The sequence below is a fragment of the Candoia aspera genome, chromosome 3 (genome assembly GCF_035149785.1).
Source record: "Candoia aspera isolate rCanAsp1 chromosome 3, rCanAsp1.hap2, whole genome shotgun sequence".
Taxonomy (NCBI): Eukaryota; Metazoa; Chordata; class Lepidosauria; order Squamata; family Boidae; genus Candoia; species Candoia aspera.
The window spans coordinates 196,329,073-196,341,880 of record NC_086155.1 but is presented as its reverse complement, the minus strand read 5'-3'; the positions used below and the strand labels follow the sequence as shown (position 1 = coordinate 196,341,880).

Below are 12,808 nucleotides of genomic sequence, written 5' to 3'. Positions count from 1 at the left end.
AGGTTTTCCTAACAGCACAAGGTGTCTGTATGTTCACAGGATGCAGGCACATGCACAGCTTGCAGAACTGGCTGCAAATTTGTTGGGACTTGTCAGTCTGATTGCCTAATGGCTAGAAGCTGCTCTGTTAAATTCTCATTTAGCCCTGGGACAATCCCCTCTTTGGGATAGGGTGGGGAATTTAGTGGCACCAGACCTAGCCACCTGATGATGCTTAGAGCCTTAAGTCTGAAAAGAAAATCCATGTTGCAAAAGTTGCTCGGGGTAGCATTTACCAAACTGAGACCACCAAGATGATTTGGATTATATCTACTGTCATCTCTAACGTGGGTGGTCTTTGAGGGTTGGGGAATTTCTTTGGAGCTGCTGATGAAGCTGCCATAGGGGAGGGCAAGCTTTCTGGCAACCAAATTCAACTTAGGGTCACTTACCAGAAGTGGGGACAGCTTGCTTACCCTTTGTTGCATGTGAATGCTAGCAAGGCCCAAAGGTTGGGTTATAGACATCCTTCAGCTTTGCCAGACTACTGAGGGGAGACAGTAAGTAGCTATAAGTGAAAGTCTCCTTTGAGATTCCTAATGCCTTCACAGATATGCCCATTTATATCTTCTTGCAGTAATACGGAAGTGGGCTTGTCATTACCTTCTTAAAGTTTGTTTTTGACTTCCCAGTCTAGCCACAGGCCCTGCAATTTCCTGGTGGCTTCCTATCAAGTGCAATCTTGCTTAGTTTTTTTAGGTCAGCCAAAGCCAACTAGATTTTGACTGAAATTCAGAGGCCAGGATCATATCTGAGTCTTAATCCTTCAAATGTCTCTTAAGTCTAAGGAACCTGAGATTGAACTGGTTACAGTATACCAGTGTTTTTCAACCCTGGCAACTTGAAGACTTCAACTCCCAGAATTCTGGGAGTTGAAGTCCACACGTCTTCAAGTTGCCAAGGTTGAGAAACACTGCAGTAGATTATACTGGTTGGATTTTTTTCCTCTGCATCTTAGAACCTGTCTCTAAAATTTCACATTCACCATACAAATATAGCTGTTCCAGCTCAATGTAATCAAAAAATGAGGTACCATTTTTAAATGGGAAAATAATCTGATGACACCATAAATGAACATCTAGATTCATCTGTCAGCCTTTCTCAATTGAGGTTCCACAAGAGGTCACCAGGGGTTCCAGGAGGGATCATTATTAAAGCATAAATATATTTTTAACTGTATGTACCATGCAGTGCTAACACTTGCAATAGTGGGAATCTTTTAACACTGCAATTCAGCTTTCAACTGCCACTTGCTGTTGTTATAAACATTGTAAAATGTGGATTGTATTGTGAAGTTTTGGCATTTTTTTGGTGATTTTTCTTCAGGGGTTCCCTGAGATCTGAAAATAATTTCAAGGGCTCCCCCAAAGTAAAAAGATTCAGAAAGGCTAGTTTAGAGAATCCTATCTTTATTTGCAATTAAAACCTACCCCTATTGTGGCATATGCAAACTTGGAAAACTTGCCTATTTTCTAAACGTAAGTGCTACAACTTCAGGAGAATCTTGGAAAGTAATCAGTTTTAAATTTTACCAGTTTGTATGTGTACAGAGTTAAGGAAGATGACCTTAACAGAACTATGCAAGAACCGTTAGCTAGGCAAAAGGGGCTGAAACATTTTTTAAGCTCACAGCAACATGATATTGGTTATTATAACCAATCTCAATACAGGTAGTCCTCACATAACAACCACAATTGGGACCAGACTTTTGGTTGCTAAGCAAAGTGGTCATTAAGCAAATGCAACCCGATTTTATTATCTTTTTTGCGGCAGTCATTAAGCAAATCACCACAGGCATTAAGCAAACCATGTGGTCATCAAGCAAATCATGCCATCCCCCATTGATTTTGCTTGCCAGAAGCCAGCCAGGAAGGTCAAAAAAGGCAATCACATGACCATGGGATGCTGCGATGGTCATAAACATGAATCAGCAGCCAAGCACCCAAATTGTGATCATGTGACAGCGGGGATGCTGCAACAGTCCTAAGTGTGAGGACCAGTCATAAGTCAGCTTTTTCAGTGCTATCACTAAATGAATGGTTGTTAAGTGAGGACTACCAGTAGAAGTAGTTTTAGCTTTCCTGTGGAGTTGATCTCTTGGTCCAGTCTACCTAGTGGGACTGACAGTATACTAGTTTTTGGGGCTTCTGGTCCAATGCAGAAAAATCAATTTCCTTTATACCATAACAGGCCTTCAACTTGAAAATAGTAGCACTGCAGCTAAACAAGTTATATTGGTTTATATGACAATAATTGGTGCTTAAATATCAACTTTTGGCTAGATATGGCCAAAAGTTAATCAAGTTAATCAAGATGCACCCTCTATTAAGTTCCTGGAAACTTGTGAAACTTTAACAATACACTTTTCAAAAAGTTGGTCAGTGCTTTTGGCACTGGGATGTGATGACTCCTGCTTTCTTTGTGAATTGAGCCAGTTTGGTCCAGTGGTTAAGGTGCTGGGCTAGAAACCAGGAGACTGTGAGTTCTAGTCCCGCCTTAGGCATGAAAGCCAGCTGGGTGACCTTGGGCCAGTCCCTCTCTCTCAGCCCAACTCCCTTCACAGGGTTGTTGTTGTGGGGAAAATAGGAGGAGGAAGGAGTATTAGGTATGCTCGCCGCCTTGAGTTATTTATAAAAATAATAAAGGCAGAATTAAAAAATAAAAAAATATTGTGCAACTAGCAGAAGGGAATCTGGTAACATATTTTCTGCTAGGTATCAATGCTTTACTGATATGAGGGCAGAGAGACCTATGTCTGCAAATATATGGAGAACTATAATTTATGGAATTCTGAGAGGCTGATTTTGCTCGTAATAAAACTATCTTAGACAAGATCTCTTTGCTACTGTTTTGCTTTCTCCTTTGAAAATAGTATCGGGATAGAATGGAGATGTACTTTGTTACCGATATGAAGTACCTGAGAGTTGGACTGTCCTTTAATTCTGACAAAGGAGGTTTGGTGTAAAGGGAGGAAGACAGTGAAGCCTCTTTAGGCAAAGAGTTCACAGCCTGTGCTGCTTCATGAAAAACCCTGTTATTATGAGTAATCCAGAGGAATTGGAAAACAAAGCAAGTTTTCAGGTGGAATGTAGCAGAAGAGTTGGGTCACGTAGGGAGAGTCAGTCCTTCAGACATACCCTTTGGAATTGGCTGCACAATCCTTTTTGTGCCAATGGTTATGTTTGCGGTTTGCACCGTGGGCTAAGGGGCATGCCCCTGAATGGGTTGAAGCAGGACAAAAATATGATTGCTCCCCCTTGTGCCATATTGGAAATAACAATTCCATATAGCAATCTTTGGAGAGACCCTGGCAGCCGCACTTTGGGACAGTGTGTAGCCCTGACCCAAAGGCCGAGCACATCCTATTTAGGCTTTATTTGGAAGAGCCCATTCTTGGTCTTCAACACGGCAGCATTTTGAGACTGGTGCGCAACTTGGGGGCTCTTTCTGATTCGCAGCTACTACTCGGAGAACAGGTGGCACTTGTGGCCAGAAAGGCCTTTGCACAGGTTCATCTAGTGAGTCAGTTGTGCCCTTTCCTTGATCAGGAAGCCCTTCAGACGGTCACTCATGCCCTGGTCACCTCATGACTGGACTACTGAACGCACTCTACATGGGCTGCCCTTGAAGACCATCCAGAAGCTACAGCTGGTTCAAAAGGCAGTGGTGTGAGCAGTAACGGGCTCTTTGGTATGCCCACAGGCTTCCAAATGCAATTCAAGGTGCTGGTTGTTACTTACAAAGCCCTGCATGGGGCAGGGCCTAGATGTCAATTGTCTCCAATTGTCTCTGCCCACTCAGTACAGGTAGTCCTCGCTTAATGACCACAACTGACAGGAATTTTGGTGGCTAAGCGAAGCAGTCATTAAGTGACTCTGACCCGACTTAACTACCTTTTTTGCAGCGGTCATTAAGCAAATCACCACAGGCATTAAGCAAATCATGTAGTTGTTAAGTGAATCATGCAGTTCCCCCATTGATTTTGCTTGCCAGAAGCCAGCCGGGAAGGTCAAAAATGGCAATCACGTGACCACAGGACACTGCAATGGTCATAAATGCAAACCGGTTGCCAAGTGCCCAAATCGTGAGTACGGGGATGCTGTGACAGTCGTTAAGTGTGAGGACTGGTCATAAGTTGGCTTTTTCAGCACCGTTGTAAGTCTGAACCATCACTAAATGAATGATTGTTAAGCAAAGACTACCTGTATGTTCTGGTAGAGCAGATGCAGTCCAGTTCCCCTCAATTGAAAGCCATCTTGAGGGACTGAGGAAGCGTGCCTTCTCTTGCAGGCCCCCACCCTCTGGAACCTCTTCCCCTCCAGAGACTGCACCTTCTCTCCAGGGGTTCTGGAAAGCTCTTAAAACCTGACTTTGGTCCCAGGCCTGGGTAAATATATTCTGTAGGGCCCTATGTTTTCTTGCTGCCCTTATGATCAGTTTAGTCTGGGCTGTCTGTGTGGGGTTTTGCATGCCACCCAGAGTCCATCAGAGTTGGGCAGCTATAACAAATTTAAATAGTAAGTACATAAGTAAAAAGAATCTGAGTGGTACCCTGAAACAAATGGGAAGCCAATGCAAATGAGGGAAAAGTAGATGTGATTAGCAACACAGTCATTCGGGCTGCAAATTGGCATCAGCTGAAGTTTCCAAGTTGCTTTTCAGATCCCACAAAGTGATTAAAGTGATCCAGTCAAGAATGCAGAGGTCTTAACTGCTTAGAATCGGAGGACGACAGATCAAATCCTTGCAACTCTCTGTTCCACACAGAGGGATTGAAATAGTGGTGACTCCTCTGCTCTCTGGGAAGTGTGCATAGCCTTGTCTTCTGGAGAGTTTTTGCTCTCTCTCATGGCTGACTTCTGTCATGTGAAGAAATACTCTAACCCAGGACAACTCAGGAGCCTAGCAGGGCTGACCTTTTGCCAGCCAGCTAACTCTTTTCAAGCAGCTCTCCTAACTGTTGCATCAGCAGCCAAGAAGTACAGGTACTCCTCACTTAATGACCACAATTGGGACCGGAATTTTAGTTGCTAAGCAAAGCAGTCATTAAGTGAATCCAACCCAATTTTACCACCTTTTTTGCAGTGGTCACTAAGCAAATCATGCAGTTCCCCACTGATTTTGATTGCCGGAAACTGGCTGGGAAGGTCGAAAATGGTGATCACGTGACTGTGGGATGCTGTGACAGTCTAAAATGCGAACCAGTTGCCAAGAGCCCGAATCATGATCATGTGACCATGGGGATGCTGTGATGGTTTTAAGCGCGAGGACTGGTTGCAGGTCAGTTTTCTAGCACTGTTGTTAAGTCTGAACTGTCGTTAAACGAACAGTCATTAAGCGAGGACTACCTGTACCGCTAACAACTGGCATAGTCTTGCTCCTCTCTCACCTTACCTGAATGGGGGGAAGTGTTTGTTGGAATCTCCTATTAAGACAATGGATCTGACAAAATTATAGACAAAGCATAAGAACTGTGGGATTTTAGATGCTGATACCAATCCTCAGACACAGTTTTAAAATGGATTATTCAAGGTGAAATAATAATACATGCAGGTTGCTTGTGATCTAGATTAGGAACTGTGAACTAGTTTAGGAAAAGCTCAGAAAAAAAAAGTAACAGGATGATCCCACTGCAGGGCCACAGGAAGGCAAAAGAAAACAGCAACCTACAAGCATTCAGTTTTTCGAGGGTGAAAATTCAGCAAAAGTTGATTATTCCCACCCTTTCTCCAGGGAGCTCAGAGCCCTCTTGAAGGAAGCCCTTCTCAGGCTGCTGTGTCCCAGGTACCAGGTACAACCCATCTGGCTCTGGAATTCTGGGAAGTCCAACACATCTGGAGGTCATGGGAATGCTGATCGGGCGCCCGTATAACCCAAGTTTCCAAGCAATGGCCCAGAGAAATGTCAAGTGGGCGAAGACGGACTGGGGGACGGCCCCGAGGTGACTTTCTGACGGGGCCTGGATTCGAATCCAGATCAGGCCAGCGCTGGAACCTGTCGGGGATCCCCAGCAGCCTCCTTTCTTCCTCCCGCGTGGCTGGGACGCTTCTGCCCGGGAAATGCCTCTACCCCGGGCGGCAGCGGAGCCACGCCGGTCCTCGGAGCGTCCGGGCCTCGTCCCCTAACTCCGGGTCGGCAGAACGCCTCGCCTTTCCGCCCCTTCCCCCGCCCGACCCTCCCCGGGCCCCTCCCCTTCCCGAGTCTCCGCCGCCCGCGCGGAGGGGCCGGTCCCGGGCGCCGCTCCGGGCGCTCCTTTCACCCACTTTTTCCCTCCCGGGGCGTGCCCGCGCGGCTGTGTGCCTGTGCGCTCAATCACATGGTGTTTTAAGAAATGCTCCAAAGATGGCGGTAGTGGCGGCCGGAGGCGGCGGCCGGCTGCAGCGGAGTGGCGCGCTGGAAGTTTTGGTGCGCGACCGGTGGCACCGGGTGCTGGTGACCCTCGGCGGCGAGGCGCTGGTGCTGAGCTGTGAGGAGGGCGGCGGCGGCGCAGCGCCGGCGGCTCACAACGGCATCGGGGCAGCCGCGGCGGGCAGTCAGCCCAGCAACGGAACTTTCTGCGGCAGAGCGGCGGCGGCGGCCGCCGGTGGCGGGGCGTCGAGGGCGGCTGCCGCTGCCGCCGCGTGCCCCCTTTCCGGCGCGGGATCGCCCGAGTCGCCGTCGGGGAGCAGCTACGGCGGCGGCAGCCCCAGGGCAGCCCCGGCGAGCGGGGTGCGCACGGCGCTCACCGACCTGCCCGAGCAAGTGCCCGAAGCCATCTCCAACCAGAAGCGGTGCGTCAAGGTGCTGAAGCAGGAGATGGGCGGCTTGGGCATCAGCATCAAGGGCGGCAAGGAGAACAAGATGCCCATCCTCATCAGCAAGATCTTCAAGGGGCTGGCGGCCGACCAGACCCAGGCGCTCTACGTCGGCGATGCCATCCTGGCCGTCAACGGGGCGGACTTGCGCGACGCCACCCACGACGAAGCCGTGCAGGCGCTCAAGAGAGCGGGCAAGGAGGTCGTGCTGGAAGGTAAGCGGGGCCGGCGGGCCCCGAGCGCCGCCGGGCTTTGCCGCGCCGCCCGAGCCGGAGGCGTTCTGCACATGCCCGGAGGCGCGCTCCTCTCTAGGTTTGGGGGGGCGGTTGCGTGAGGATGCGTTTTACTCTTCCCCGGGGGAAGCCAAGAGGTGTGGGAACGCGTGTGTGCCGCCTGGACGCTGTTCGCGGGGAGGAACGGCATTCCAAGGTTATGACGCCACGTGTTGCTGGACACTTGTTTGCCCTGCGCTTCCAAACACGTGTGCCGTGCGGGGTTCCTCGTGGGAACCGACGCTTGTTCCAGAATGCGGGCGACTCTTCAGAAGCGTTGTGAGGGATCCTCCTCCCCCTGTATGTCAGTTTAGTCCCAAAGAGGCTTCCCACGCTCGCGGGGCGCATCTAAGAAGTTGTGTATCCGGTTGAAATGTGAGGCTGAGTCCTTTTCGAGAAATGTTTGGGAGTGGGCTTTCGTCCTTAAACCACAATGTCTGCATTCACATAACCCTAGCAGCTGTATTGGCCCAACACATGGAGCTTAATTAGTTTTAACTTAATTTTTTTATGTTAGGATAGGTTTCCTTTGGAGTGCAGTGGGAGAATCGCTAACCAGTTCAAGCATGTTACAAGATTACAGTCATTCTGGCTAGTACTTTGGTATAACGAGGAAGGCATGAGGAGAACCAGCTTTCAAGCTCTACCCCGAGTAACAGACAAAAAACCAGCAGAGGTGAAAAAGTGAAACACCTTCCTCTTTTCCCCTCTGAACCTTTGCTACTAGCAGTTGCTCATTACAGAGTTGCTTTGAGTTCATTTTTTACAATTGTTGGGAGAGAGTTGCTTGTGTGGTCATTTCATCCTGCTAAAAATTAAGGACAGTAAAATTTTGCAGCACAAAGAGAGAAGCTGTGGTTGAACCTTGGGCTACCAAATCCCCTTTTCGCTTAGGATCTTGTGCAAACTCTGGCGAGTTTATCATTTAGAAAATTTAGTAAAACATGGTTCAGTTACCGATGGCTAAGCATGAAGAGCAGAGCGGAGTCAGTTTGTGTTGGGATGTGAATCTTTGGAGACTGTCACAGCTGAAGAAGGGAAGCAGCTGGGCAAATAGCTTTCTGGTGTTCCTTTGGCAGGCTTGGGGGCCTCTAGCAGCCTTTTGCCAGCAGATCTAGAGAAACAGGATTAGGGGCTTTCTGATGTTTAAAAAATATACTTTTCTTTTTTTTAAAAAATGTTGAAGATAGTAAATAGTTGGGTGTGTGTGTTTTTGAGAAATCCCTTCCCTTTCCATTTTTTTAAGACTCTTGAGAGCTTGTGGGCTGTATAGGGTTAAGTAAAACAGCAGGAATCATACCATTTCTTCAGCTACTAAAATCTTGCCATCTTACCTTTTTCTTTTCCCCCCTAACAGCTGATTAGGTGAGGGCTCTCTTAGGAAGATGTGCTGAGAAATCTACGGGATAGACTTTTTTTGTTTGTTTAATTCTCTCCCCTTCTGACGGGAGAATTAAGCTGCCTTAAAGGATAGGTGTTTTCATATGTTTGTGCTGTGGCTGAAAGCGTGGAAGTCAATATGTGAACTTGTGTTGGTTGGTTTGATGGTGAGAGCCTAGCCATTTGTATTTCTAAGCTAGTTAGGCTTTTTGCACTATTAATGGTTGTGTAGAAGAGAGAATTCCAACAGATGTCCTTTGTAGAACTGGTGCGTAACTAAACTAGTGCACTGCATGAAATACCGTTTCAAGCATGATCAAACTTAGGGTAGGAATGGGCAAACGTTTGGTCCACAACGGCTGGACTTAGCCCTTGGGAAGGGGGACTGAAACAAAAACAACCCAGTGTGGGCTTGTGGTTAAGGTGTTGGACTGGCACAGGCAAGAACCAGGTTCAAATCTATTCTCAGCCATAGAATCTCATTGGGTGACTTTGGGGCAATCATTCCCTCTCAGCACAATCTGTTTTACAGGATTGTTATGGGGAAAAATAGAAGGGAACGTTATGTGTGTTACATTGAGTTCCTGAACATAGAGATGGGATATAAATGCAACGAAGAAATTCAGTGGGTAAGGCCATATCACACATGTGATTTCATGAGGGCAGCTAGGGTTTCTCTTTGTTCTCAGTAGTATACTTATTCTAGTTTCTTATATGACAATTTTCATTTGTCCCCCAACTCAGAATGGCAAAATCATAGAGGTCATTTGAAAGGCCACTTCTGGCATAATAAGCTTGCAAGCCTTTAAGATACCACAAGACGCATTGTCATCTTCCAAGTAAGAACCTGTAAGATTTTATTTTATTTTATTTATTAAAGAGATTTATATGGCTGCCCAACTCGCTCACGGTGACTCGGTTTTGTAAGCCGGCGGCTTACAAAATAAAACCCCAAATATAAAACCCACATCCTTCCAGTACAATCCTGTGGATCTTTCCTTAGAAGTAAACTCCCATACATTTAGTGGGATAATGCCACATATGTGTAAGAGTGCTGGAGTAAAATCTCTTTAAAGGGGGAAGGCATTCAGCTTATAGATTGTAAGATCCTGACCTGATAATGGAAAAAAAATAAAAGCTTAATTGATCCAGCGAAGCACCTATCCTGCTTCAGAGTCAGAGATTAGATTGTGCAATTCTGATTTAAAAACTTGGTTGGAGGTGAGTGACAAGGTTGGCAAGGAAAACAATTGTGCTATTTAAACTGGAGAAGTCTGTGCAGTAAACAACGGTGAATGCTAGAACACTCTGAGGCCTAGTGCTGATGTGGCTTTGTCTGTCTCCCACAGGTTGGTGCCTTCTGGGTGTGCTGTCTTTTAAGTTCCATAATTCCCAGCCAGAATGCATTGCACAAGGTTGTTGCAAAAGAATGGGCTGGTCTATCACAAGAGATGGGTCAGTACTGAAGTTTTTGGTGGAAATAATCCCAAGAATAGTTTTTTTCCCCAGATTTGGGGACTGAATCACTTTTTAAAAAGATGTTGAAATTGGTTTTTCTGTTCTTCTCACTGTCTGTCAAGGCAATTTGCCAATACAGGCCTTTAGAAAATTGAAAACTGTACAACTGAACGTCCATACTATGTTTGTAGAGGGCAAAAATGCCCTCAGTTATCCCGTGTTTGCACACACAAGTTCAATATACCTCTGAGTTCTTGACCTCCAAATTGTTGCATGTGTGAAGAAGGCTAACAAATACCACACAATCCTTAATCAGTTCTTTTTGTAAAGGATTTGCTCAAATACAGCTTCTGCTTATCTTTTATATCTAAAATACTGGAATGGAACAATGCATAACAATTTTCCAAAAGGTGCAAGGACATAAAGTTTCTTCATGTGGCTGTTATTACTAAATAAGTTTGTGTATTGCTTCTCTTTAATGAACAATTGCTTCTCTTACTGAAGCAGTATAGAATGTAGAGTCAAATGTCAATAGTATAAAAATATCAAACATATAATTTATGAAAGTTATGAAGTGTTGACAGAGACTCAATCCATTATGGGTCCAAATTATGTAACATACCAAGTTCCTTATGCTGATTATTGACTAAAATAAAGTTTGACTGCCTACAATGTTCCTGCAGGGAGTACCTTCTTGAATCAACTGAGTTTGAAAAAGGAGTTTGCAAACTTTTGAGTTTCCCTGATTTATGCAGAGACTGGTGACTTAAAGGAGAAAAATAGAATTAATCCTTTGTCAGAACTTAAAGAATCTTGGGAATGGCATTGTACCATGTTGGAGTGCCACTTGATCAGAGAAATAAATCGCTGTCCCTACTGCCAGTTCTACTTAAAGGGACATTTGATATGCAGAAATTTGCAGATGAACATTTCAAGTCAAAGATGAACATGCTTGTCTGTGTAGATCATGCAGGAGACAAAGCACACAGGCAGTAGAAGCTGACAATCCTGATGCCACACGACTTAAAAACAGCTGATGGGCCAACCCACATTCTGCGATGCATTTATTTGACAAAAATTGCTCATACAAAAAGTTAATGTGAGTTGGAAGGTTGCATCTAAACGTGACCATTTCACAAAATCATTAAGATGATTTCCAAAAATAGGGACAAACAGTATTAGTCTGTGAAACTGGGGAGATCCAAGTTCAGTTCCTCAGTCTGACACCCTAACTCCTTTGGTTTACTGTCTTCAGTAGTAATTGGGGTAGACCATTGGGAAGTTCAACAAGAATGTTTTTGCTGCTCTAACACACACATAGCTAGAACCAAGTTTGCAGTGAAAGGGGTAGTGTTCCATTTGCAGATAACTCTTTCCCTGAGTTATCCTTTCATTCGTAATAGAGTCCTGGAGTTAGAACTTGGGATCGGCACGAAACCACAAACACACAAGGTCAGTTTTGATGGAAGCATACAATACGTCCTGAGACTGTTGTTTTGTTCTGCTTGAATTCCAATTGCTCTGCTTTCTGGAGTCCAAAGTAACGAGCAATTATAAAACGTAAATATTTGAAGTTTCAGCTTTATTTCAGGATTTCTTTTTAATTTGTAATATGACTATGTTTGACAAGTTTATTGTTTTATATTTTTTGCTGTCCTCTGCCCAGAGTCCCTTCTTGTGAGATGAGCGGCCATATAAATTTGATAAATAAACAAATGTAGGCCTTCGACAAGCCAGCACCTTCTACCTGTGTTGGACAGTGAAAGCTATTGTAACCGTAGCATAGTCCAGACAACTTTGACTGCTTGAAACTAGATTAGAGGAAGCAAGAACACATACAAGAGAATCTGGAGAAGTTCACTTTTATTCCAATAAAGTCAGCAGGATTACTTTCTACAGAGAAATCAGGCAGATCATTACACCATCTGTACAAGGCCGCATTATATGATTCCAAGCAGCTCTTCTTCACTTTGTCAATCTTTATCTGTTGGATTTTTGCATGTCACACATTTTTGAGTGCTTGTCACATGAACCAAAATGAAGGAGTAATTAAAATCAGTTGTTAAGAACAACTGGCTCTTTATAAACTGGTATTTATAAAGTCAAGAAAAGAAATTGTGCTTTTACTTAACAGTTCTTGGATAGACTAGGATCCAACCATAACTATTTTAGCTGAGATATCAGCAGCCAAGGGTGATGAACTTTACATGCTGTGACAGGGGATAGTAATAAACCAACCTTGTAATAATAATTTGCCATCTGGATGTTGCTTACAGCAGCTTTGCCAATATAATGCCTCCAAATATATTGGACCACAATTCCCAGGGTTCCCTGCCAGCATGGGCTTTTTTTCACAAAGCATTCTGGGATTTGTAATCAACTTGATTGGTGGAACGATGTCAAGAAAGGATTGCTTTTGGTATATTTCCTCTGATGATCTGCTATACACTTTGGGTGATCACAAGGAGTTTTGGTGACCGGCTTTGGTGGCCAGGTTTTAGAAGAGCAAATGGGTGTAGCCTTGGAGACAACGAGAAGTTGGCCTTTGTGATTAGTTGATGATTGATTCGAGCAAGCACTATTTTCTTAAAGTACTTTTCTCACAGCTGCAGTAGGCACTAGCCAGTCTAGGCATGTCATAGCTTTGAGTGTTCAAAGAGGCAGTGCTGTTTCTTTTGTGAGCCAAGATTAGCTTGGGAGAAGAGACCTTCTCCTCTTCCTCTTACACTGTTGGAAATTAGCATAAGGGTTTTAGCACCTGATGCTACCAAAATAAAAATGGGGAGGAGGCTTGGAATCAGGAGCTGTGCTGCTTGAACATGGGTGTGTTGGGATGTGATGATTGAAAGAGAAAGCTTTGGGCAG

General features: G+C 45.1%; 1 protein-coding gene across 1 annotated transcript in view; it reads left to right on the top strand.

Annotated features, from left to right (window-relative positions):
- The first annotated feature begins 6,279 nt into the window (after positions 1–6,279).
- Positions 6,280–12,808, top strand: part of SNTB1 (syntrophin beta 1) — a 95,706-nt gene continuing 89,177 nt past the window's right edge. Inside the window, exon 1 of the mRNA XM_063299635.1 lies at positions 6,280–7,048. Coding sequence (XP_063155705.1) covers positions 6,382–7,048 — 667 coding nt within the window. The 5' untranslated portion in view covers positions 6,280–6,381. The remainder of the gene's footprint in view (positions 7,049–12,808) is intronic.